General features: G+C 46.4%; 1 protein-coding gene across 1 annotated transcript in view; it reads right to left on the minus strand.

Moving 5' to 3' along the window:
* ERP44 (endoplasmic reticulum protein 44) overlaps positions 1-27471 on the minus strand; it is a 183735-nt gene that overhangs the window by 14928 nt on the left and 141336 nt on the right. The window contains exons 9-10 of the mRNA XM_075316113.1: positions 13417-13558; positions 5035-5137 (exon numbers count right to left, since the gene is read on the minus strand). Coding sequence (XP_075172228.1) covers positions 5035-5137; positions 13417-13558 — 245 coding nt within the window. The remainder of the gene's footprint in view (positions 1-5034; positions 5138-13416; positions 13559-27471) is intronic.

Below are 27471 nucleotides of genomic sequence, written 5' to 3' on the forward strand. Positions count from 1 at the left end.
TTTTGCTTTGACCAGCCCAGAGTTGTTATTTTTCATAAGTTGGTACCATTTTGGGGTAAATAACTTAATTTTTTGATTCTGAATTTTTGGAGGCATGTTCACTGTGCAGTTACAGGACAATTTAATTAAGGTCAGTAAGTGATACCAGTATTCTATATTTGTTTTCTAGGCCATTCTACTTTTACTTTTGTGCAATTCTCTGTCACCCCCAGCACCACTGCCCCGGTGGTGCTGCTGGACCTGCAGCGATGATGGCATGTACTGTAGAAAATCACGGGTATAATTTGTGTACATGCCAGTAAGAACTTGGTGGCTAGTGCTTACTTTTATTATTTTGACAGAATTCCTTTTTAAGGCTGCGGCCACACTGGCATTAATGCGTGTCTAATCGCATGAAACTCTGCTCCCACTCTGCTGGATTGTAAGCAGAGTGTCATGCCACTGTGACGCGATCCTGCGATCACAGCACAGCCACGGAGGAGGGGGGCGGACGCTGCGGAGGAGAGGGAGTGAGTAATCTCACCATCTCCTCCCATTGTCAGCTGATGCATACATCGCACTGCACTCCGCTGTATTGCGAGTGCAGTATGATTGTTTCTCTCGCACCCATAGACTTGTATGGGTGCAAGTGAAAACAAATCAGATTCCAACCGCAGCATGCTGCGATTGTTTTCTCAGTAATATATCTAAAATAATATATAATATATAAAAAATCGCTAATGGGAGCAGCCGCATGGAGTAACATTGGTCCGAGTGGAAAGCGATTTTTTTATCACATTCCACTCGCTCCATTTTGACTCACCATGTGTGCTTATTCTAAGGTACATCAGGATTAATCTGGGAAAAATAGTGTTTATTACCTATGTTTATTGTAACAATTTTTTTTATTGGTATTTTTCAAACATTAGTAAGTATGTGGTGTAACATTTCTTTTTACACGCTTCTTTTGACATTTATAATGATTAAAGAAACCAATATATATGGTAAGATTTAACATGTATAAACAAGTATAACCAATACATTGAATTGCACCTAACTGGATGAATGAACGTGTTCACCCGGACCCCACAGACACCATGAACATTGTTTATTCACATTCGAAAATGCATTATATGTGAATAACTCCCCCTTCCTCCACACTTGATATCCCATTCTCTTATACCTGGTCACCAATTCTTCTGGAGCCAGGGGCGTAACTACCGCGGTCGCAGGGGTCGCCATAGCGACCGGGCCCGTAGGGTTAGGGGCCTGCTCTGCAGATCAGCAGCCGCTCCTGTCCGTGCATTTTCAGTAGAAGCGGCCGGGCAGCGTGAGCTCTGCCCCCTCCAGTCTCTGCATGTGATTACTGTACACTGTGCTGCCGACCTCTGCAGGAGATAGATCAGGTGAGGGCAGCAGTGCAGTCTGACCGGCACATGTTTGTGAGGCAGCACTTACCGTGCCTCTCCGTCCCAGCAGCGCAGGCATGGCTGTATATACTTTGCCTCCCTTCCCATCGCTCTGTGTAGTCACCAACAGCGTCCGATCGTTTATTTACTTATGTGCGACCATGTGGAGAGGGGTGAGCTGTATGGCAGGAAAGTTTATCTGACCTTCCTTAAAGCTGGGTTCACACATAGCGACAGCGACATTGCTGTTACGTCACCATTTTCTGTGACGTAACAGCGACCTTGTAAGTCGCTGTTATGATCGCTGCTTAGCTGTCAAACACAGCGACGCAGCAGCGATCATAACGTCGCTACATGTGCAGAGAGCAGGGAGCCGCGCACACTGCTTAGCGCTGGCTCCTTGCTCTCCTAGCTACAGTACACATCGGGTTAATTAACCCGATGTGTACTGCAGCTACATGTCACAGTGCAGAGAGCAGGGAGCCGCGCACACTGCTTAGCGCTGGCTCCTTGCTCTCCTAGCTACAGTACACATCGGGTTAATTAACCCGATGTGTACTGCAGCTACATGTCACAGTGCAGAGAGCAGGGAGCCGCACACACTGCTTAGCGCTGGTTCCTTGCTCTCCTAGCTACAGTACACATAGGGTTAATTACCCGATGCGTACTGCAGCTACATGTGCACAGAGCAGGAGTCGGCACTAGCAGCAAGAGCGGCGGAGGCTGGTAACGAAGGTAAATATCGGGTAACCAGGGAAAGGTCTTCCCTTGGTTACCCGATGTTTACAGTGGTTACAGCTTTCCGCAGCTGCCAGACGCCGGCTCCTGCTCCCTGCTCGCTTCATTTCGTCGCTCTCTCGCTGTCACACACAGCGATGTGTGCTTCACAGTGGGAGAGCGACGACGAAAAAATGAAGCAGGACATTCAGCAACGAGCAACGACCTCACAGCAGGGGCCAGCTCGTTGCTGGATGTCACACACAGCGACAGCGACAGGACGTCGCTGCAACGTCACAGAAAATGGTGACGTAGCAGCGACGTCGTTGTCGGCGTCGCTGTGTGTGACACCACCTTAAGTTCTATGTTCTCTTATGTAAACCGTTCACATTGCTGCTTTGGATACTTTGGGATTTGGTGGGAGGGGTGGGTGGGGGTGGGGGTGATGAGGAGGATGAGGCTGATAAAGTGATTGGGGTCGCCAGCCCACAAAATCAGTCACACTGAGCAGTGGGGGAAGTGTTTGCAGTATTTTGTTGAAAGCAGCACAGCCAGGTCCTGTATCTAAATACAGCTAAATTACTGTGCACTGCTCAGCTACATACACAGAAGACCTTGTGCTCACGTTGCTTTCTTCATGCGTTTTTCCTTGCTTTTTTAAATCGATAAAAGCAAAGAAAAATCATCCCAGCAAAGTCTGAGAATCCTGACTTGCTGTGCCCACCCTGTTGCTTGCCGCTGTCCATCACCATGGTGCTGAAACAGCACAGTGGCGATGGGCTGGGGCAGCGCGCATATTATATCTGCCTGCGCCCTCCTTTGATGACACATGCCTCCCCCCTGTGTTAGATATGGCCCCCATGCTGCTGCCCATAGTAAAATAAAACACTCTTTACTCACCTCCTCCAGCGCTGATCTCCCCGGTCTCCCTCCTGCTGCTGTGATCATGCACGCAGAGATGTCACTCTGCTATGCCGATCACATGACCGGCCGAGAACCAGGAAATGCAGGAAGCTGGAGCTCAACCCCAAGGAGGGAGTCACGAGACAGGACAGTGCTGGAGAAGGTAAGGAAAGAGTTTATTTTACTAAAAGCAGCAGCATGGGGGCGATATCTAACACAGGGTGCCGTGTGCCAGCCACAGGGGGCCGTGTGCCAGCCACAGGGGACATGTGGCATCACTGGGGGACGAGTGCCAGCACAAGGGGGCTATATTCAATATATAAGGTGGCCATATCCAGATTAAGGGGGCTAATTTTAGGATGGGGGGGCTATGAGGGACATATACCCTATATAATTTGTTAGACGGACACTGGCATTATAAGAAGGACCCCATTTATTAAAAAATTCTTTATTCCTTCACCAAATTTAGGGGTGCGTCTTATAATCAGGTGCGTCTTATAATGCGAAAAATATGGTATATATTAGGATGGGCCCAGGATATGCGACATTTTTACTAGGATCGTCCCATCTTAACAGCTGTTAAGGCACGATAGTCTAGAAAAGTCTAACCATTTCCCCCAGGACACTTCAAACTGGAAACCTTTAATCTTCCTGCTGGCAATCATAATCATAATAACATTTATGATTATGTACTTAATTGTAGAACACTGGGTAAAACAGACACAGAAAAAGACTTGGGTGTATGGGTGGATGGTAAACTTCACTTTAGTGGACAGTGTCAGGCAACTGCTGCCAGGGCTAATAAAATAATGGGATGTATTAAAAGAGGTATAAGTGTTCATGAAAAAAATATAGTTCTACCTCTGTACAAGTCACTAGTGCGACCGCACTTAGAATACTGTGTACAATTCTGGTCACCGATATATAAGAAGGACATAGCTGAACTGGAGAGGGTGCAGAGAAGAGCGACCAAGATTATTAGAGGAATGGGTGGGCTGCAATACCAAGACAGGTTATTAAACTTGGGGTTATTTAGTTTGGAAAAACGAAGGCTTAGGGGGGATCTAATCACAATGTATAAATATATGAGGGGACAGTACAGAGACCTTTCCAAAGATCTTTTTACACCTAGGCCTGTGACTGGAACACGGGGGCATCCGCTACGTCTTGAGGAAAGAAGGTTTAATCATAATCACAGATGAGGATTCTTTACTGTACGAGCAGTAAGACTGTGGAACTCTCTGCCGCATTATGTTGTAATGAGTGATTCACTACTAACATTTAAGCAGAGCCTGGATGCCTTTCTTGAAAAATTTAATATTACCAGTTATGTATATTAGATTTTATGACAGGGTATTGATCCAGGGAACTAGTCTGATTGCCGGATGTGGAGTCAGGAAGGAAATTTTTTCCCCATTGGAACTTGTTTGCCACATTGGGGTTTTTTTGCCTTCCCCTGGATCAACATGTTAGGCTACGGGTTGAACTAGATGGACTTAGAGTCTCCCTTCAACCTTAAAAACTATGATACTATGATATGTTCCTTAATACAGTTGTGCTGCATTTTCGTTATAATTTCTTGAATGGATGGTACAGACTGTTTCCATTTATTCGCAATGGTAGCTCTAGCTACTGTCAAGAGATGGGCGGTAATAACTGCATCATGATAGGTCATAGTTTCTAATCCTAAAGACAGCAGAGCTGTTTCCGGACCCAAATCAAAGGCATAGCCCAAAACTTTACTCCGTAATTGTTGCACCTCTCTCCAAACTTGTTGGATCATTCCACATTCCCACCACACGTGAATTCACGAGCCTGGAGAGTTTTCACCTATGTTTTAAACCAAAATCTTCTGCTAATGAGGCTGTAACTGAGTACAGTTGGAAAAGCACAAAATACATTTTCTTTATTTTTATGCCCTTTCGACCATTCATAATATATATTTTGCTGTGTCCAACCCATTTTATATTTACCTTAAGATCCAGGTATGCTACAAATTTAATTATGATTTAAAAATTCTATATACCTGTCCTGGAGCAACATCAGTTGGATCAGGTCCATGGTGAAATTCTCTATGTAGTTTTCCAGAATGTAAATCTAAAACAAACTGTTTTAGTTTACCAGAAATTCTAAAAAAACAAAACAAAAAAACAAACCAAAACAACAAACACATTAAGAAGATTACATAATATATGGCAGCTTAATTGGCATTAAAAAACTTGAACCCTTTACTGGTGCAGCTAGTTTTTGCTTTTCTGACAAATCCCCATTTTTCTAATGTATCACCTTTAGAACAAATCCAACCAGACAAGTCACTTGGAGCAAGGATCACCAGGATACAACTTGCCTACTTTGGACACATTATACAAAAGGTAGCAATCATTGGAGAAGGACATCATGGTCGGAAGAATGGAAGCAACAAGACAAAAGAGGAAAACAACTTAACAACTTGATATACAGTGCCTTGCGAAAGTATTTTTCAACCTTTTCCCACATTTCAGGCTTCAACATAAAGATTAAAATTTTAATGTTATGGTAAAGAATCAACAACAAATGGGACACAATTGTGAAGGTGAATGATATTTAATGCTTATTTTAAACTTTTTAAAAAAATAAATAACTGAAAATTGGGGCGGGCAATATTATTAGTCCCTTTTAAGTTAATACTTTGTAGCGCCACCTTTTGCTGCGATTACAGCTGCAAGTCACTTTTGGTATGTCTCTATCAGTTTTGCACATCGAGAGACTGAAATTCTTACCCATTCTTCCTTTGCAAACAGCTCGAGCTGAGTAAGGTTGGATGGAGAGCGTTTGTGAACAGCAGTTTTCAGCTCTTTCCACAGACTTGGCCATTCTAACACCTTAATACGTTTATTTATGAACCATTCCATTGTAGATTTTGCTTTATGTTTGGGATCATTGTCTTGTTGAAAGACAAATCTCCGTCCTAGTCTCAGGTCTTTTGCAGCCTCCAACAGGTTTTCTTCAAGAATGGTCCTGTATTTGGCTCTATCCATCTTCCCATCAATTGTAACTATCTTCCCTGTCCCTGCTGAAGAAAAGCAGGCCCAAACCATGATGCTGCCACCACCATGTTTGACAGTGGGGATGGTGTGTTCAGGGTGATGAGCTGTGTTGCTTTTACACCAAACATATCGTTTGGCATTGTGCCCAAAGAGTTTGATTTTGGTTTCATCTGACCAGACCACCTTCCACATATTTGGTATATCTCCCAGGTGGCTTGTGGCAAACTTTAAACAACACTTTTTATGGATATCTTTGAGAAATGGCTTTCTCCTTGCCACTCTTCCATAAAGGCCAGATTAGTGCAGTGTATGACTGTTGTCCTATGGGCAGAGTCTCCCACCTCAGCTGTAGATCATCTCTGCAATTCATCCAGAGTGATCATGGGCCTCTTGGCTGCATCTCTGATCAGTCTTCTCCTTGTTTGAGATGAAAGTTTGGATGGACGGCTGGTTCTTGGTAGATTTGCAGTGGTATGTTACTCCTTCCATTTGAATATGATCGCTTGCACAGTGCTCCTTGGGATGTTTAAAGATTTGGAAATCTTTCTGTAACCAAATCCGGCTTTAAACTTCTTCACAACAGTATCACGGACCTGCCTGTTGTGTTCCTTTGTCTTCATGATGCCATCTGCGCTTTAAACAGAATACAGACTATCACAGAGCAGGTGCATTTATACAGAGACTAGATTATACACAGGTGGCTTATATTTATCATCAGTCATTTTGGACAACATTGGATCATTCAGAGATCCTCAATGAACTTCTGGAGTGAGTTTGCTGCACTGAAAGTAAAGGTGACGAATAATATTGCAGGCCCTCTTTTCAGTTATTTTTTTAAAATTAAAAGAAGCAATAAATTTCGTTCAACATCACAATTGTGTCCCACTTGTTGATTCACCATAACATTAAAATTTTTATCTTTATGTTTGAAGCCTAAAATGTGGGAAAAGGTTGAAAAATTCAAGGGAGCCGAATACTTTCGCAAGGGACTGTATATTATATATTACACACACACACACACACACACACACACACACTAAACTTTAGTCACTACACTTCATGCACCACTGAAGTGGTTATGAACAAAATGACAAGCAAGCTAATTCTAGTCTTCACCACACACAAAAACCTTGAATCTTGGAGCTTATTTTGATGGCAGAGACACCAATTCCACCAAATGGCATTATAAAATTTCATGGCATTTTTGGCATAAGTAGCACTTATACATGGTAGGGACAGGATTTTTATTAAGCAAATGTTGTAAATGAGCCTATTGTTTGCATGTTTTTCTCCTAATTGACCTAAACGGGAAATGTTTATTCTGATTTCATGTCAGATAGTGAGAGAAATATGCAGATGTGTCTTTTTAAATTATGTATGTAAACTTCTGGTTTCAACTGTAAGACATCCGGCTGTCACAGCCAGGGAACAGCTGATGGAGACTCCTGCTATCTGATCACAGGGTTCCAATTGTTGCCATGATACCACTAAAACCATGCGAGGGAAAAAAGTTTGTGTGTTATTCATATTCTCTGAAAAAAAGCAAAAAAACCAATCACCTGGGATATGTAAACTTTTGAGCACAACTGTGTGTTTTACCTGTATCTATCCATCCAGTGTTTAGTGTATCCATCCAATGAGTGTTTTCACTGCTTGTTTTTTTCCATAGCATACAATGGACCTGTGGCGTGGCTTCCTGAGCTGCAGCATGTCAAATTACGCTGCAGAGACTAGATTGTTAGTTACGGGGAGAATAGAGCTAAAGTTCGCAGCAGCCTGAACCTGGACTGTGGCCACGGCCAGCTGCATTCTCCTGTGGATATCCCTTACATCTCCACAGGAGGGCTGACGCCGTGCTCTAGACTGTGTCGCCGGGTCGTGGGCAGATAGGATCAAAGTGAGAAATTTGGCTCTACAGCAACATTTTTGTGACGTACCTGAAAGTTCAAAATCCTCACTATACCCCTAAATAAAATCCTTGATGGGTCTAGTTTCCAAAATGGAATCACTTGTGGGAGGTTTCTGCTGTTTAGATATCTTAGGGGCTCTACAAATGCATCATGATATCCTCAATCTTTTTCAACCAAATTTGCTTTCCAAAATTCAAATATTGCTCCCTCGGTTCCAAGCCCTCCCATTTGTCCAAACAGAGTTTTCTGACTACATGTGAGGTATCACCATGATCAGCAGAAACTGAGTAACAAACTGTGTGGTCCACGTTTTGGCGTTACCTCTTGAAAAAGTGAGAAATTTGGGGCTAAAGCAACAGTTTTGTGAAAGAAAAAAAAAAAATTTCAATATGATGACCCAATGTTATCAAATTCCGTGGAGTACCTGTGGGTTCAAAATGCTCACTATACACCTAGATAAAATCCTTGAGGGGTCTAGTTTCCAAAATGTGGTCACTTGTGGGGGGTTTCTGCTGTTTAGGTATCTTAAGGGCCCGGCAAATGCAACATGGTGCCCGCAATGTATTTCAGCCAAATTTGTGTTCCAAAATTCAAATATTGCTCCTCCTGTTCCGGGTCCTCCCATTTGTTCAAACAGATGTTTCTGACCACATGTCGTGTATCAGCGTGCTCAGAAGAAACTGTGGAACAAATTTTGGGGTCCATTTTGTTGTGTTATTTTTCTTCTAAAAGTGAACAAATTGGGGCTAGAGCAACATTTTTAGGTAAAATGATAATTTTTTTTTTTCATTCCACATTGCTTTATTTCCTGTGAACAACCTGGAGGGTTAATAAACTTTTTGATGCGGTTTTGAGCAGTTTGAGGGGTGCAGTTTTTAGAATGGTGTCACTTTTGGGTATTTTCTGTCTCTTAGGCCTCTCAAAGTCACTTCAAATGTGATGTGGTCTCTAAAAAAATGGTTTTGTAAATTGTGTTGAAAAAAAATGAAAAACTGATGATGAGCTTTGAACCCTTCTAACTTCCTAACATGTAATTAACTATTTTGTGTGACATAACTCTCTGGTTCACGGGCATAAAAATTAAAAAAAGCTTAAAAATTGTGATATTTGTGAAATTTTCAATTTTTTTTTCTAATAAAAACAAAATATCCTAAATGTAGCACTATCATGAAGTACAATATGTCATGAAATAAGGCTATGTGCACACGTTGCGTTTTTTTCAGCGCGGAAAAAACGCCCACACTGGCAGAGGGGAGAATTGTAAACAATGCGTTTTGGAACAAATGCATAAAAAACGCATGCGTTTTCCATGCGTTTTCTTCAGGTGCGTTTTTGACCACATGATCCAGTGATAGTGCCACAGTACATCCAGTACACAGTGCCAGCCTTCCTGCAGAGATGTGAATGTTGTCCACGGGAGAACGCAGCTGCCCATGCCCACGATTTGGGTTCAGGCTGCTGTGGAGCTCTATGCTACCTGCAGAGAACACTCTTGTCTCCGCAGCATAAATTGACATGCTGAGGCTCGGGAAGCTGCACCACAGGTCGGTTTATGCTGCGGAGAAGAGAAGCCCAGTGGGCACGGGATTTCTAAAATTCCTTCCACTCTGCTTCTACTGCACAACGCAGTGTTATGGACGCAGGGAAAACACTCTGCGCCCATAACGCTGCAAACCCTGATTGTGGGCACACAGCCTAAAATGTGTGAATGGATGTCAAACATACATATAACGTCCCACCCCCACTGCATATTCTAAGCTGGCGCCCTTTAGTGCCTTTCATGTGGCACTAAAGGGTGCCTAGCCTTGTATTTAGCCCAAAAAATTAAAATAAATGACGTGGGGTCCCCCCTATTTTTGATAGCCAGTCAGGGTAAAGCAGACAGTTGTAGCCTGCAAACCACAGCTGACAGCTTCATCTTGTCTGGTGATCAATTTGGAGGGCTCCCCAAGCTGTTTGGTTTTTTTTTTATTTATAAATAATTTAAAAACAAAACAAAACGTGGGGTCCCCCCCAAATTAGATCACCAGCCAAGGTGAAGCTGACAGCTGGGGTCTGGTATTCTCAGGATGGGAAGAGCCATGGTTATTGGACTCTTCCCAGCCTAAAAATAGCAGGCCACAGCCGCCCCAGAAGTGGCGCATCCATTAAATGCGCCAATCCTGGCGCTTCGCCCCAACTCATCCCGCGCCCTGGTGCGGTGGCAAACGGGGTAATATATGGGGTTGATACCAGATGTGTAATGTCACCTGGCATCAAGCCCAGCAATTAGTGATGTCACGGCGTCTATTTGATACCAGACATAACTAATTGACAGTAATAGCAAAAAAAATTGACAACGAAAAAAAAATGTATTTGAAAAAACACTCCCCAAAACCTTTCCTCTTTCACCAATTTATTGAAAAGAAAAAAAAATTGGGTCCGCAGTATCCATTTTTGACGTCCCACGTCGCCTCTGGACCTTCTAGAATATGAAGGGCACGCTCAGGGAACGTGTCCCCCATTTTCTAGTAGTGCAGACCCTCCATTTGAGGAGAGTGGGTGCAAAGAATCTGCACCCACTCTCCCCGGGTCACAGCTGCACAGTGCCGAGCAGCAGCCAGCGCAGCTCACACTGAACACAGGAAGCCGTCAGCTGCTCGGCACATGTGACCGGCGCGCACTGTGAAGGAGGAGGGGGCCGCGGGGGATCAGCCCTGTGACAGGTACAGGGGTTACCGGGGAAAACCAGAGGACACCGGGGGGAATAGGGGGTGACCTGGCAGGGCCTTGGGAGCAGTTTTCTGTCGCATGTGTTATTGCACATGCGACAGAAACAGAGGAGTAGGGTGGCCGGTGCGCTGCTGTGCGTGCGGCCATGTTGGATTTTCGGGAGGGGGGTGGGGGGTCAGGGCAGGCACTTTGGCGACACCGGGGGCTTTCCTGAACTTTGCCAGGAAGTGAGGTCAACAGGAAACCTCTTGACCTCACTTCCAGGTAAATGCCTGCGTTCTGTATGCCGACAAAGCCCGCGGACCGCAACAAAAATGCAGCTCACTGCGTTGTAGCTGCGTTCTGACCTGCATCATTGATTTCAATGGGGGGGGGGGGGGGGGGGAGAACGCAGCCACAACGCACAAAAGTAGTGACATGCTGCTTTTCTTTCCGCACCGATCTTTGGCATCCGAAACGCAGCGTGTGCACTGATTTTTCGGCTTTCTCATACACTTTGCTGGGAAAGCTGAACGCATGCAATTTGCCACTGAAACGCTGCGGTTCTAAACACAGAGTTTCCGCGGTAAAAAAACGCAACGTGTGCACACAGCCTACTAGTCTCAGAATCACTGTGATCTGTTGAAGTGTTCCAGTGTTATAACATGTCAAAGTGACACTGGTCAGAAATCTAAAATTTGGCCTGGGCTTCAAGTGCAAATTGGCTTTGTCCTTAAGTGGTTAAACACTTCAGCTAACAACGTAAAAAAAGAAACATCATGGTCTGTTTTTTTTACGTTTATCATGTTTAATGTTTAACATCATGCCGCCGAAAAAAGTGGAATATAACATGATCAAAAAGTTGGTGAAAAACGTCATCTTGTCTGGAAACCCCCCCCACCCCAAAAAAAAACGCTCTCATGCAGCTCAGTCAGTGGAAAAATAAAAAAATCTATAGCTTTTAGACTAGATGGAAAATTGCACGATTATGAAGGAATTAAAGGGTTGACTCATACACCCATAGGCAATAAAGAAAAAGACAACCTAAGTAATAAGTTCCCTAATTGTTTTACTTTTGTTTAGCTGTAGAGTAATTGTAATGTTTTAATAGACAAAAACAATCTGCAACCTCATGTTTATTATAGAAAAATCTCTTGATGTGTATCTTTAACATTAAACCAAGGGGCAGTGAGACTAGGCTTGCCACTATGCCCATTTGTTTCTCTGTACATGAACCTGCACACTTTGTAGTCTATAGACTTTCTAAGTCCGCACTGCTTCCTACACACAGAGCAGAGACTCTCAGAAAGCGCACAAGATTCAGCAAAGGGTTTGTCCCTCTGATTTAGCAATCATAAGGCTCTTTGCACCTGGATCCTTGCAACGCGAACTCCTCTCACAATGAAATTAGTTATTTTAGGTTATATTTTAAACAGTAGGTACATAACGTATAACAGTATGACGTTAGCTCAACAGTCCCTCTAGTGATATTAGTAGGTAACCCAGCATGGAGCATTTTAACTTTTTATTTAGGGAATGTGGAGCTGTGTAATAGAAAGATTGGGTTCATATAACTTTAAAAAGATATTAAAGTTTAGTGAGCATAAAATCTGCTTCTTTCTCCTTCTGGACTGATCTTTCAAAAGTCTCAATTTCCAGTAAAATCTGTATTAAATGAGGACAGATATTGTGATCCTCATTCCCACGATGAGCTTTTGATCAGTTTTTGTAGTTGCAGAATTTCTGCACCTCTCTCAATTAGGTTACCTGTGGTTGTTTTTTTTTTAAAATACATTTTAATTGAGATTTTGACGCTGCAATTTTTGCCTCGTTTGTACGCCATGTTTTAAATAAAGCTGCTTTGATTTTGAGGCTTCGTGACATTTGGCTTTGACAAAATGTAATTGATATACTTAAGTGTGGATTACATGCGATTTTGAAGAGTTCCGGCTGCGGAAATGCACTGAAAACACAGGTATGTTTTATTACCTGAGGATTTTCCACATCTAATGCCAGTCTAAGGCTGGAGTCACACTTGCGAGAGACTCACGAGAGTCTCGTATCACATCACCCAGCATGGCAGCACACTCTCCTGACAGGAGCAGATCTGCATTCCTATGCAGCAGAGACATTCCTGTCCGGAGAGTGTGCGGCCATGCCGGGTGATGCGCTGCAAGACTTGCGCAAGTCTCTCGCAAGTGTGACTCCGGCGTAAGGGGAAAATCTGCACAGAAAACTCAGCGTACCTACAAGAGAAGCTGAAAAACTCTGTATCTGAAACCCACTCCTCAAAACAGTTTAAACTGACTAAAATAACAGTACAGTAGGCCGGAAATTTCTATAAATCCCATCCACTGTGCTGGAACTGTAAGATGCTGAGATTGTTGATGAAGCAAAAATGCGCAGCATCAAAAAAGCACCAAAAGCTCATCATGGGAAGATAGCCTTCCATTACGGATATAGGAGCTGGCAGGTGCTACTGATAATGTTCCATGTAGAAAGGAGGAGCACTGAGCTGAGCTCAGTCTTCTTCCCTCTCCGTATATCTGTTGTCTTCTGTCATTAACGTAATATTCGGGCTTCACTGAAGACAGATTTTACCCAGAAACCGACAATTTTGAAAATTAAATCTCCTGTGAAATTTGTCCTGGCGGACAAAGAAGCAAGTTTCACTGATAAGATATACTGCAAACCTCCTTACTTGTGTGTGCACTATTGATTTATAAAATAAAAGGTTGGTTGTGCGTTAAATATATCGTAGATTGAATAAAAGATACTTACGATAAATCCTTAAAATCGGAAAACACATACATGTGCCTAAAACTATCAATTGCTATTACTGGGCAATCTGCAGGAGTTTTCTGAATGTGCAATAGAGGATGTCTAAACTTATCACAGTCCGCATGAAGAAAGTTTATCGATCCTGCAAAAAAAGACAAAAAAAAAAAGTTACTATGCACATTGCTACTTAAAAATTATGTACATAAGTGTGTACATTTTTCATTTAAATTTTGAAAACTCCAACTATTACATGTTAATGTAGTAATTAAACAAACAGTAAGTATACAAGTCATGACAAAACATTTGGAGATATAGGCCCCCGTCAATGTTTCCGACATGTGTGGCATCCATTTTCACACGTCCGGGAGACACGTATATACATGTACCCATTATAATATATTGTGTTGCTTAAATGCCGTACGTGTAACACTTACCACAAGTAAATACATTCAAATAATGTTATTTTTACGTATTAAAGATGTGCAAGGATAGATTGTACAGCTTTCTATTAACCAAATCAATTAAATGGAAAAAACAATGCAGGGTCACTCCCATTTTTGATAACCAAAAGGTAAAGCAGACAGCTGTGAGTTGATATTATCAGGCTGGGATGGTCCACTGTTCGTAGGCATGTCTTAGCCTAAAAATACCAGCCTACTGCTGCCCCAGAAGTGGGCATCACGAGGTGCTCCAATTCTGGTGCCTAACCTCGGCTCTTCCCTATGCCTTGGTGCCTTAGCAATCGGCGTAGTGGTGTTTAAGGTTGATTTTAGCTGTTAAGTGTCCAAAAATACAGCTGGCATTAAGCCTTGGTGTTCATAATGGAGAGGTGTCTGACACTCCCATTATTAGCCCAGAAATAAAAAAGAAAAAGAAAAACCACAAACACTTTATTGAAAAAATAAAACCAACACACTCCAACACTTTGGGACTCAATGACTCTGAAGAGCAGTAATGTTGCTGATGTCACCGCTCTTCAGGAGGTGGGTCTCCAGCAGTCCAGCTATTACCAAAGTCTATGTAGTGGCAGAACGAGGCTCCATATGCTTTGTTCGTTGGGTTCGCTGCACTATATTGGAACTGAGCGAGATTTATAAATAAGAAAAAAAAAAAATAAAGTGGTGGACAAGAGCAAGTGCCTTGTCTCCTTTCTATGTGTTTTTAGGTTTCTATTTTTTTTTTCAGGTTTCCATTTGTAAACTACGACGGATTCGCTGGACTGCATTGGACCTGTATGTTTTGTTTTTTTAATTTAACTAAAGCGGTAAATAAGTAAAAGTGTCGGAGAGTGCTTATTTCAATAAAGTATTGTGTGTGTTTTTTCTTTATATTACTGGGCTAATAATGGAGGTGCTTAATAAACCTCTCTACATTACTAGAACTACGGCTTGAGTTCATATGTGACATCAATTCCACGCACCATTATCCCGTATGCTAAAGTCAGGGCTATGGAGTCGGTAAGCCAAACCTGCGACTCCTACTCAGACTCCTCAATTTCCCTTACACCGACATATATTGCTTATATTTAAGTGAAAAATTTATTGTAGTACAATGTGAACATCGGACATTTAACCCCATTACGACCGCCTTGCGTATTAAAACGGCAGCAAAAAAGGGTACTTATTCTGATCTGCCATTTTAAAACGGCGGTCAGAAAAAGGTAAATAGAGCCCCACAGCGTTGCAAAATCTCAGGTGCTTCAGCCACCGGGGGTTGCTGAGACCCTGGAGATCATGATTCGGTCTGGTTTTTCCGGTCCCCAGTCACGTGATCACCGGTATACCGATGATCACGTTATAGTAAATGACAGCGCCGGTAAAAAATAATTTATCTCCCACCTGGCATGATCAAACATGTCAGATGGGAGATAAATCACCTCCCCGGTGTCGCCAAAGTTCCCCCCCCAACCCACTCCCGAAAATCCAAGATGGCGGCGCACATATTAGCGAGCCGGCCACATTTATCCTTTTCCTCTGATTTCTGTCGCTTGTGCCATGACACATGCGACAGAAAACTCCTCCCCATGTCCTGCCAGGTCACCCCCTATTTCCCCCTTCCCCCCCCCCCCGGTGTCCCCCGTACCTTTTACAGCCTTCATCCACCGCGAGATCCCTCCTCCTTCACAATGCATGCTGGTCACATGTGCAGAGCCGCTGTCAGCTCAGCTTCCCGCTTTCAGAAACGCTGGCTGCTCGCAGTCTGCTGCTGTGACCTGGGGAGGGTAGGTACAAATTCTTTGCAACCACTCTTCAAATGGAGGGTTCTGCACTGCTAGAAAATGGGGGATACGCTCCCCAAGCATGCCCCCCATATTCTAGAAAGTCCAGAATCGTCGTGGGACCTCCAAAATGGATTACAGGGGATCCAATTTTTTTTTTCTTTTCAATAAATTGGTGAAAGAGGGAATGTTTTGGGGAGTGTTGTCAATTTTTTTTTATTACTGTCAATTAGCTTTCTCCGGTATCAGATAGACGCCGTGACATCACTAACTGCTGGGCTTGATGCCAGGTGACATTACACATCTGGTATCAACCCCATATATTACCCAGTTTGCCACCGCACCAGGGCAATGGTATGAGTTGGGGCAAAGCGCCAGGATTGGCGCATCTAATAGATGCGCCACTGCTTGGGCGGCTGCGCCCTGCTATTTTTAGGCTGGGAAGAGTCCAATAATCATGGCTCTACCCACTCTGAGAATACCAGACCCCAGCTGTCAACTTCACCTTGGCTGGTGATCTAATTTGGGGGGACCCCACGTTTGTTTTTGTTTTTTAATTATGTATTTATAAATAATTAAAAAAAAAAAAAAACCACAAAAAAAACAGCTTGGGAAGCCCTCCAAATTGATCACCAGCCAAGATGAAGCTGTCAGCTGTGGTTTGCAGGCTACAGCTGTCTGCTTTACCCTAGCTGGCTATCAAAAATAGGGGGCACCCCACGTCGTTTATTTTAATTATTTTTTTTTTTGGGCCAAATACAAGGCTAGGCACCCTTTACTGCCACATGAAAGGCAGTAAAGGGCGCCAGCTTAGAATATGCAGGGGGGTGGGACGTTATATATGTTTGACATCTATCCATTCATCCATTGTAGCATTTAAGGCTGTGTGCCCACAATCAGGGTTTGCAGCGTTTCGGGCGCAGAGTGTTTTCCCTGCATCCATAACGCTGCGTTGTGCAGTAGAAGCACAGTGGAAGGATTTTTAGAAATCCCATGCCCACTGTGCTTCTTTTCTCCGCAGCATAAACCGACCTGTGGTGCAGCTTCCCGAGCCTCAGCATGTTAATTTATGCTGCGGAGACAAGAGTGTTCTAAAGCTAGACAAGAGCTAAAGTCCACAGCAGCCTGAACCCAAATCGTGGGCATGGGCAGCTGCGTTATCCCGTGGACAACACTCACATCTCTGCAGGAAGGCTGACACGGTGTACTAGACGCCGTGTCGCTGGATCAAGGCCACACAGCCTAACAGTGAGAAATTTGTTGCTACAGCAACATTTGTGTGAAGTACCTGTGGATACAAAATGCTTACTATACGCCTGAAAAAATCCTTTAGGGGTCCAGTTTCCAAAATGGGGTCTCTTGTGGGGGGGTTTCTGATTTATAGGTACCCAAGGGGCCCTGCTAATGTGACATGGTGCGCGCAATTTATTTCAACTTTTTAAAAAAATTCAAATGGTGTTCTTTCCATTCCAAGCCCTCCCATTTATCCAAAGAGAATTTTGTTTACTTACCATAAATTATTTTTCTTATAGTTCCGACATGGGAGACCCAGACCATGGGTGTATAGCTTCTGCCTCCGGAGGACACACAAAGTACTACACTAAAAAGTGTAGCTCCTCCCTCCGAGCATATACACCCCCTGGATAACCAAATCTAGCCAGTTAAGTGCAAAAGCTGAAGGAGGACATCCACCCACAAGTAGAGATAGAGCAAAACCCGGAACAACCGGAACCTCTGTCTACAACAACAGCCGGTGAAAACACACGGAACAAGAAAACTGCCAACAGGCAACAGGGAGGGTGCTGGGTCTCCCATGTCGGAACTATAAGAAAAAGAATTTACGGTAAGTAAACAAAATTCTCTTTTTCTTCATCGTTCCTTATGGGAGACCCAGACCATGGGACGTCTCAAAGCAGTCCATGGGTGGGAAATAAACAGAAAACTGAGAAGTAGGCAAAACCTAACTTCACAAATGGGCGACAGCCGCCTGAAGGATGCGTCTGCCCAAGCTCGCATCTGCCGAAGCATGAGCATGCACTTGGTAGTGCTTCGAAAAGGTGTGCAGACTAGACCAAGTGGCAGCCTGACAGACCTGCTGAGCCGTAGCCTGGTGCCTGAAAGCCCAAGAGGCACCGACAGCTCTGGTCGAGTGCGCCTTGATCCCCGGCGGGGGAGGCACCTGAGTACACTGGTAGGCATCGGATATGGCCGACCTAATCCAACGAGCTAGGGTCGGTTTAGAAGCCGAGAGACCCTTGCGCTGACCTGTGGTCAGCACAAAAAGAGAGGTGCACCGCCTAAGAACAGCGGTGCGTGACACATAGATCCGGAGCGCCCGCACCAGATCTAAAGTATGCAACGCTTTCTCAAAGCGATGCACAGGAGCCGGACAAAAGGAAGGCAATGAAATGTCCTGGTTAAGGTGGAAAGGAGACACCACCTTAGGGAGAAAGTCCGGAGTCTTGATGTCTTGATGAAAAACCAAAAAAAGGTGACTCCGAAGAGAGCGCAGCCAAATCAGAGACTCTCCTGAGAGAAGTTATGGCCACCAGAAAGACGACTTTCTGTGAAAGTCGAAACAAAGAAACCTCCCTAAGAGGCTCAAAGGGGGGTTTCTGTAAGGCCGTGAGGACCAGATTAAGGTCCCAGGGATCCAAAGGCCGCCGGTAAGGTGGAATGATGTGAGATGCGCCCTGCATGAAGGTGCGCACCTGGGCCAGTCGGGCGATACGCCGCTGGAACAACACTGACAGAGCCGAGACCTGTCCCTTAAGGGAATTGAGGGATAGTCCTAGCTACAGACCGGACTGTAGAAAGGACAGGATGGTCGGCAAGGAAAAAGGCCAAGGGGCATGCCCGGAAGAACGACACCAGGACAGGAAAATTCTCCAAGTCCTGTGGTAAATCTTGGCCGAGGAAGACTTCAGAGCCTGAGTCATAGTGGAGATGACTTCGGGAGGAATGCCGGAAGCCGTCAGGATCCAGGACTCAAGAGCCACGCTGTCAATCTGAGAGCCGCAGAATTCTGGCGGAAAAACGGACCTTGTGAGAGAAGGTCTGGGCGGTCCGGGAGATGCCACGGCACCTCTACGGACAGACGGAGCAGGTCTGGGTACCAAGCTCGCCTGGGCCAGTCTGGAGCAATGAGTATGACACGACGGCCCTCCATTCTGATCTTGCGCAGGACTCTGGGCAAGAGAGCTAGAGGGGGAAACACGTAAAGACAGACGGAACTGGGACCAATCCTGAACCAGCGCGTCCGCTGCAAAGGCCTGAGGATCGTGGGAGCGAGCCACGTAAACCGGGACCTTGTTGTTGTGCCGGGATGCCATTAGATCCACTTCCGGAGTGCCCCACTTGTGGCAGATCGACCGGAACACTGCCGGATGCAGAGCCCACTCGCCGCTGTCCACGGTTTGACGGCTGAGATAATCTGCCTCCCAGTTTTCTACGCCTGGGATGTGGACTGCGGATATGGTGGATTTTGAGTCCTCCGTCCACTGAAGGATGCGTTGAACCTCCAACATTGCCAGGCGGCTGCGAGTCCCGCCCTGGTGATTGATGTAGGCAACTGCTGTCGCGTTGTCTGACTGGACTCGAATGTGCTTGCCCGCCAACAGGTGGTGAAAGGCTACGAGAGCTAGGAGCACAGCTCTGATTTCCAGCACATTGATCGAGAGGGCTGATTCGGACGGAGTCCAAGTGCCCTGTGCTTGGTGGTGGAGAAATACTGCTCCCCAGCCGGATAGACTGGCATCCGTGGTGAGAATCACCCAGGACGGGATCAGGAAGGAGCGTCCCTGAGACAGAGAGAGGGGCCGAAGCCACCAATGAAGAGAGCTCCTGGTCTGTGGCGACAGAGCCACCAACCTGTGCAAGGAAGAAGTCCGCTTGTCCCAACAGCGGAGAATGTCCAGCTGCAGAGGACGCAGATGGAACTGGGCAAAGGGAACCGCTTCCATTGACGCCACCATCTGACCCAGCACCTGCATGAGGTGCCTGATGGAATGACGGCGGGGCCTCAACAGAGAGCGCACCGCCAGATGGAGGGACTGCTGTTTGACTAAGGGCAGCTTCACAAGTGCCGGCAGAGTCTCGAATTGCATCCCTAGGTACGTAAGTTTTTGGGTCGGGGTCAGAGTGGACTTGGGCAGATTGACAAGCCACCCAAATTGAACAAGAGTGGCAAGAGTGAGCGAGACACTCCGCTGAGTCTGCACTGGATGAAGCCTTGACAAGAAGGTCGTCCAGGTAAGGAATCACTGCCAACCCCTGGAGGTGCAGAACCGCAACCACTGCTGCCATGACCTTGGTAAATACTCGAGGGGCCGTGGCTAACCCGAAGGAGAGAGCCACGAATTGGAAATGTTCCTCTCCGATTGCAAAACGTAGCCAACGCTGGTGTGAAACTGCAATTGGCACATGCAGATAGGCATCTCTGATGTCGATGGATGCCAGGAAATCTCCTTGGGTCATTGAGGCAATGACTGATCGCAGAGACTCCATGCGAAAATGCCGCACCTGAACATGCTTGTTGAGAAGCTTGAGATCCAGGATGGGCCGGAAGGAACCATCCTTTTTGGGGACTAGGAAGAGATTTGAGTAAAAACCTCTGAACCGTTCCCTGGCGGGAACCGGTACAGTTACTCCGTTGGCCTGAAAGGATGCCACGGCCTGAGAGAAGGCGGCGGCCTTTGAGCAGGGGGGAGTTGACAGAAAAAATCTGTTTGGCGGGCTGGAAGAGAACTCTATCCTGTAGCCGTGGGAGAGGATATCCCGCACCCACTGATCGGAGACGTTGTTGAAACCACACGTCGCCAAAGTGGGAGAGCCTGCCACCGACGAAGGACGTTGCTGGCTCGGCCAGATAGTCAAGAGGAGGCTGCCTTGGTGGCAGCAGCTCCTGCGGACCTTTGTGGACGCGGCTTCTTGCGCCAGGTGGGCTTCTGGTCCTTGGCTGAGTTAGTGGACGAGGCCTTAGAGGTCGACCAGTTAGAGGAACGAAAGGAACGAAACCTCGACTGGTTCCTGCCCTGGACAGGTTTCCTGGGTTTAGTCTGTGGCAAGGAAGTACTCTTCCCGCCAGTAGCCTCCTTAATAATTTCATCCAGTTGTTCACCGAACAGCCTGGACCCAGCAAATGGGAGCCCAGCAAGGTACTTCTTTGAAGAAGCATCTGCCTTCCACTCTCGAAGCCACAAGATCCTGCGGATAGCGAGGGAATTAGCGGAGGCCACCGCAGTGCGGTGAGAAGCCTCCAGCATGGCAGACATGGCGTAGGCTGAAAAGGCTGAAGCCTGGGAAGTTAAGGCAACCAATTCAGGCATAGAGTCCCTAGTGAGGGAATGCATCTCCTCTAGGGAAGCAGAGATGGCTTTGAGAGCCCACACTGCTGCAAAGGATGGGGAGAACGAGGCCCCTGCCGCCTCACAGACAGACTTGGCCAGGAGGTCAACCTGGCGGTCAGTGGGATCCTTAAGTGAGGTGCCATCAGCCACAGATATAACTGTCCAGGCTGAGAGTCTAGACACCGGAGGGTCTACCTTTGGTGAATGAGCCCACTCCTTGACCACCTCTGGTGGAAAAGGAAAACAGTCATCAGAACCACGCTTTGGGAAGCGTTTGTCAGGACAGGCTCTGGGCTTGGACACAGTGGCTTGAAAACTGGAGTGGTTAAAGAACACACTCCTTGTTCTCTTAGGCAAGGTAAACGGGTGCTTTTCTGCCAGAGAGGGTTGCTCCTCTGATACTGGCGGATTGAGGTCCAGTACAGAATTAATGGACGCAATCAAATCACTAACATCCGCATCACCCTCGGTCAGATCAATGGGGCACATGGAGGTAGCGTCCGAGCCCCCAGTAAAGACATCCTCCTCGTCCTGCAAGTCGGCTCGTGAATCGGAGCCGCGGGACGAGGAAGGAGAGGGGACCCTGCGTCTCCTTTTAGGAGGACGGGGTCTGGGAGCAGATGAAGAATCCTCTGTGAGCTCTGCAGAGCGAGCCGAAGCAGCAGAGGCGCCCTGAGTAGGGGGCTGATGCATGCTCAGCAGAGTCCGGGACAGCTGTCCCATGGAGTCGGCAAAGGACTGGGAGATAGACTTAGAAAACGATTCTACCCAAGCCGGGGGTTCAGCCACCGGGGCCGGAGCAGCCGGAGGGACCACTGGGGAGACTCCAGGCTGAGGCACCACCATGTTAGAGCAGGCATCACAATGTGGATATGTGCTCGGTTCAGGCAGTACGAGCTTACATGCAGTGCATATTGAGTACAGCCTTGCAGCCTTGCTCCTAGTGTGAGACATGCTGCTGAGGTGGGGGCTCTGCAGTAAAGAACACACTCCTTCAGAATGACCCCCAGAGAGTGTATAAGAAAGTCCACAACCAGAGGTTGTGGCTTACCAGACCGTTTTGTGTGCCCTCCGGATCCCACAGCTCGGACCCCCAGACAGGTTGCAGAGAGGCAGCAGCCAGCGCCGATCAGTGTGAGAACGCTGATAAAATGGCGCTGGAGTGAGGAGGGGGGGCGGGGCCTAGTCCAAGAGCGGGAACCGGAGGGCCAAGGAGATATACAGGGGAGGGAAACATCTCCTCAGAGAGGAGTGTCCTCCCCTGTGCTGAACGGCCGGTGGGCGGCGCCGCACTGTCCCTCTGCATGACTGACATGCAGGGGCAATGAAAACGAAAGTAGGCCGCAGCCGAAGCCGGGGCCTAAATTTTACAATGTGGCCGGCGAGCAGGCACCGTCGGCGCGGTTCTCAGGTGAAAACCAGAGAACCAGCCGGAAATGTCACCAAAGTAACCTGACACACTCTCCCCAACAATAAAGATGCAAAGAACCCCCTGCAATAACGTCTCAAATACTTAGCTTGTGAGACGCAGGGCCAGGTCCCTGAGGGATGAGTGCTCCGTCCGGCAGGGTCCTGAAAGGGTTGCGGATGGAGACCGGTCTCCTGCAAAGCAGTGAGAACCGTGCTGGCTCCCACTTCAAGCCAGAGCCCGAGGGATGGTGAAGGAGCGCGGCATGTAAGGCTCCAGCCTTGAAATCAACCTTAACAACACCGCCGACACAGTGGGGTGAGAAGGGACATGCCGGGGGTCCAGCTTGGACCCGCTTTTCTTCAAACTCTTTAAAATCAAAAATCAGATGAGAATGCATGTGTGGATGTGTGCCTCCTGAACACAAAGCATTGAACTGGCTAGATTTGGTTATCCAGGGGGTGTATATGCTCGGAGGGAGGAGCTACACTTTTTAGTGTAGTACTTTGCGTGTCCTCCGGAGGCAGAAGCTATACACCCCATGGTCTGGGTCTCCCATAAGGAACGATGAAGAAAGAGAATTTTGGCCACATGTGGGGTATCCCTGCGCTCACAACAAAATTGGATAACAACCTGTGGGGTCCACGTTTTGTTGTTGCCTCTTGAAAAAGTGAGAAATGTGATGCTAAATAAACATTTTTGGGAAAAAAAATGAAAATTTTCAATATGGTAACCTAAGCTTATCAAATTCTGTGAAGTATTCGTGGATTCAAAATGCTCAATATACACCTAGATAAAAGCCTTGAGGTGTCTTGTTTCCAGAATGGGGTCACTTGTGGGGGACCTCCACTGTTTAGGCACCTTAGGGGCTTTCCAAATGCGACATAGCCTCCGCTAATTATTCCAGCCAATTATGCACTCAAATGGCACTTTTTCCCTTCCGAGCCCTGCTGTGCACCCAAACAGTTGATTTCCACCACACATAAGGTATCAGCATACTCAGGATAAGACTGCACAATAAAATTTATGCTGATTTTGTTTTCTTTTACTCTTGTTAAAAAAAAAGAAAAAGCTATCTGGTTCAAGTAACAATTTAGTGGTAAAAATGTATTTTTTTATTTTCACAGCTCAACATTATAAACTTCTGTAAATGCAACATGGTGCCCGCCATCTATTTCAACCAAATTTGCTTTCAAAGATTCAAATATTGCTCCTTCTGTTTTGCCCTCAGATTTGTCCAAGCAAAGGTTTCTGACCACATGTGGGGTATCGGCGCGTTCATAGGAAAGTGGGTAACAAGCTTTGGGGTCCAATTTGTGTTATTTCTTCTAAAAGTTAATAAATTTGGGGTAAAGCAACATTTTTAGTTAAAATTTTAGTTTTTGCTTTTTTTTCATTCCACATTGCTTTAGTTCCTGTGAAGCACCTGAAGGGTTAATAAACTTCTTGGATGTGGTTTTGAGTACTTTGAGGGGTTCAGATTTTAGAATGGTGTCACTTTTGGGTATTTTGTGTCACCTAGGCCTCTCAAAGTCACTTCAAATGTGATGTGGTCCCAAAAAAAATGGTTTTGTAAATTTTGATGTAAAAATGAGTAATTGCTGATAAACTTTGAATCCTAACAAAAAAAAAATGTTGTTTCCAAAGTTGTGTTGATGTAAAGTAGACATGTGGGAAATATTAACTATTTTGTGTCACAGAACTCTCTGGTTTAACGGTATAAAAATTCAAAATTGATAAAATTTTAAAAATGTCAAAATTCAATTTTTTTTCATAAATAAAACGCAAAAAATAGTCAAAAAAATTGATACTAACATGAAGTCCAATATGTCACGAAAAAACAATCTCAGAATCATTCAGATCCGTTGAAGCGTTCCAGAGCTATAACCTCATGAAGTGACACTGGTCAGAATGCAAAATTTGGTTTGTCATTAAAGGTGAAAATTAGCTCCTTCACTAAGGGGTTAATCATTTTTCTGATACAATAATCAAGATATTTAGATAGAACATAAATATATTTATTAGAATACAACTTAAGAACACAAAAAACTAAAAGTGTAAAAACGGATTTTTGTGTACTCACCGTAAAATTGTTTTCTCTTAGCCATCATTGGGGGACACAGGACCATGGGTGTTATGCTGCCTATCCATAGGAGGACACTAAGTAGATGCAAAAGCATAGCTCCTCCTCTGCAGTATACACCCCCTGGCCGGGCCAGGCAAGCTCAGTTTTAGTACACAAGCAGTAGGAGAAAAAACCCAGTAAAAACTTACCTCAACAGAGAAACATGAGAAAAAAAAAAAGAGTCATAACCAAATAAGGTATTGAGAGAACCAAGGCCCAACAGGGTGGGTGCTGTGTCCCCCAATGATGGCTAAGAGAAAACGATTTTACGGTGAGTACACAAAAATCCGTTTTTCTCTGACGCCTCATTGGGGGACACAGGACCATGGGACGTCCTAAAGCAGTCCATGGGTGGGAAACATAAAAGAAGACAACACAACCCAAGGACTAGGAACTAGTCCCAGACAGCATGGAGCACCTACTAAGAGAGGTGCTCTACTGCCGTTTGCAGGATTTTCCTACCCAGATTTGCCTCAGTTGAAACCTGGGTATGGACTCTGTAATGCTTGAAAACGTATGTAGGCTAGACCAGGTCGCAGCCTTACACACCTGTTCCACTGAAGCTTGATGCCGAATGGCACACGAAGCGCCAGCTGCTCGCGTGGAATGAGCCTGCAGCCCACTAGGAATGGGCTTGAGTTGCAAGCGGTAGACTTCCTGGATCGCAGAGCGAATCCAGCAAGCCAGCGTTGCCTTTGAAGCTGCCTGTCCCTTCTTAGGCCCCTCAGGAATGACGAACAAAGAGTCCGTTTTCCTAAAGGGGGCTGTCCTGGATATGTAATATCTGAGAGCTCTGACGAGATCTAACGAATGCAGAGACCTTTCCACCCTATGAACCGGGTGTGGACAAAAAGGAAGGCAGAACAATGTCCTCGTTCAAATGAAACGGGGTAAGAACCTTTGGAAGGAAATCCGGAAGGGGGGGGGGGGCAGAACCACCTTGTCCTGGTGAAAGATCAGAAAAGGCTCGCGGCAAGAGAGTGCTGCTAGCTCCGAAACCCGTCTGATGGACGTAATTGCCACCAAGAATGTTACCTTCCAGGACAGAAGAGCAAGGGAGGATTCCTTGAGGGGTTCAAAGGGAGACCTCTGGAGACAGTCCAGAACGAGGTTGAGGTCCCATGGTTCCAGCGGCCGTTTGTACGGGGGAACTAGATGGGAAACGCCCTGGAGGAAGGTGTTGACTTGCGTTTTTTGATCCAGGCGACATTGGAAGAAGATTGAGAGCGCTGAGACCTGCCCTTTAAAGGGAACTGAGAGCCAACCCCGCTTGCAAGCCAGACTGTAGAAAGTCGAGAATTCTGGGGATGGCCAGAGGCATAGGCTGGACGTTAGTTTCCCTGCACCATGAAAGGAAGATATTTCCACGTACGGTGATAAATGCGGGATGAAGCAGGCTTTCGGGCGCTGATCATGGTGGCAATAACCGCGGGAGAGAATCCCGCTCTTGTTAAATACCCAGGTCTCAATGGCCACGCCGTCAGCTTCAGGGCTCTGGAGTTCTAATTGGAAATGGACCCTTGGGTCAGAAAGTCTGGGATGTCTGGAAGGCGCCACGGTGCGTCTGTGAGCATTTGTACTAATTCGGCGTACCAGGCGCGCCTGGGCCAGTCCGGTGCTATCAGTATCAACGGGACTCCCTCTGCCTTGATCTTCCTGATTACCCGCGGCAGCAGGGGTAGAGGTGGAAATATGTAAGGCAGGCGGAAGTGGTGCCAGGAGCAGACTAGAGCATCTGCGCCGATGGACTGCAGGTCCTGTGACCTGGCTATGAACGCGGGTACCTTTGCATTCAACCTTGAGTCTATTAGGTCCACGTCTGGTGTGCCCCAGCGAGTGCAGAGGTGCAGAAACACATCTGGGTGGAGAGACCATTCTCCGGCAGCCAGGCCTTGGCGACTCAAAGTCTGCTGCCCAGTTCTCTACCCCCGGTATGTGTACCGCTGATATCACTGATCCCGTCGATTCGGCCCAGCTGAGGATCTTGTGGGCCTCGAGATAAGCCACTTTGCTGCGGGTGCCCCCCTGCCGATTGATACAGGCTACAGCTGTCGCATTGTCCGATTGGACTCGAATCTGACGACCCGCTAGCAGAGGGCAGAACGCTCTGAGCGCGCGGAGTTCCAGGATGTTGATGGGTAGGAAAGACTCCTGGGGCGTCCAACGTCCTTGAGCAGTGTGGTGCCGGTACACTGCTCCCCAGCCTAGGAGGCTGGCGTCCGTGGTCAGGACCAGCCAGTTCACTGGGAGAAAAGATCTCCCCTTCGATAGGGATGAGGACCGAAGCCACCAGCGGAGTGCGTACCTGACTGAAGGCGTCAGGTGAAGATGGCTGTCCAGCGAGAAGGGGCTCTTGTCCCAGGCCGCTAGAAGGGCTATTATCTGCAAGACTTTCTGCAAACAGCAGAACTTCCCCCTCCTCCAGCCAGCAAGCTAGAGAAAGTTAACACTGTGTGTGCAGGATCCTTGCACATAATAAATACTGTAAATGTCCTGGGAGCCTTCCCTGCAGCGTCTTTTCTCCCTTTGTCTGGGAAACCAGTCAGGGGGGATCTCACCTTAAAACACTGCTTTCCAGCAGTGAAAATAGCAGAGTCAGCTTGCTGTGTCTGTGTCATATTCAACTCAGAGCCTGCAGAGAGGGGCTGAGGAATTGGGCTATAGGGGCACAGGCCTCTACCCTGGGCTTTGGAAAATCGGTGTCTGTGGAACCCGTCGTCCAGCCCAGGATCCAGTGTCGCAGGAGGAGGTACATGGAGGCGACACTCCACGTTCCCGCCCGTTGATGGTAGTGGGAGACCGGTCCCAAAAGGAAACAGTCGCCCTCAAAAAATAACAAACCTTGAAAGGAAGTGCCTCCTACAGACACCAAGCTAAAACTGAGCTTGCCTGGCCCGGCCAGGGGGTGTATACTGCAGAGGAGGAGCTATGCTTTTGCATCTACTTAGTGTCCTCC

This window comes from Anomaloglossus baeobatrachus, chromosome 6 (genome assembly GCF_048569485.1).
Source record: "Anomaloglossus baeobatrachus isolate aAnoBae1 chromosome 6, aAnoBae1.hap1, whole genome shotgun sequence".
Taxonomy (NCBI): Eukaryota; Metazoa; Chordata; class Amphibia; order Anura; family Aromobatidae; genus Anomaloglossus; species Anomaloglossus baeobatrachus.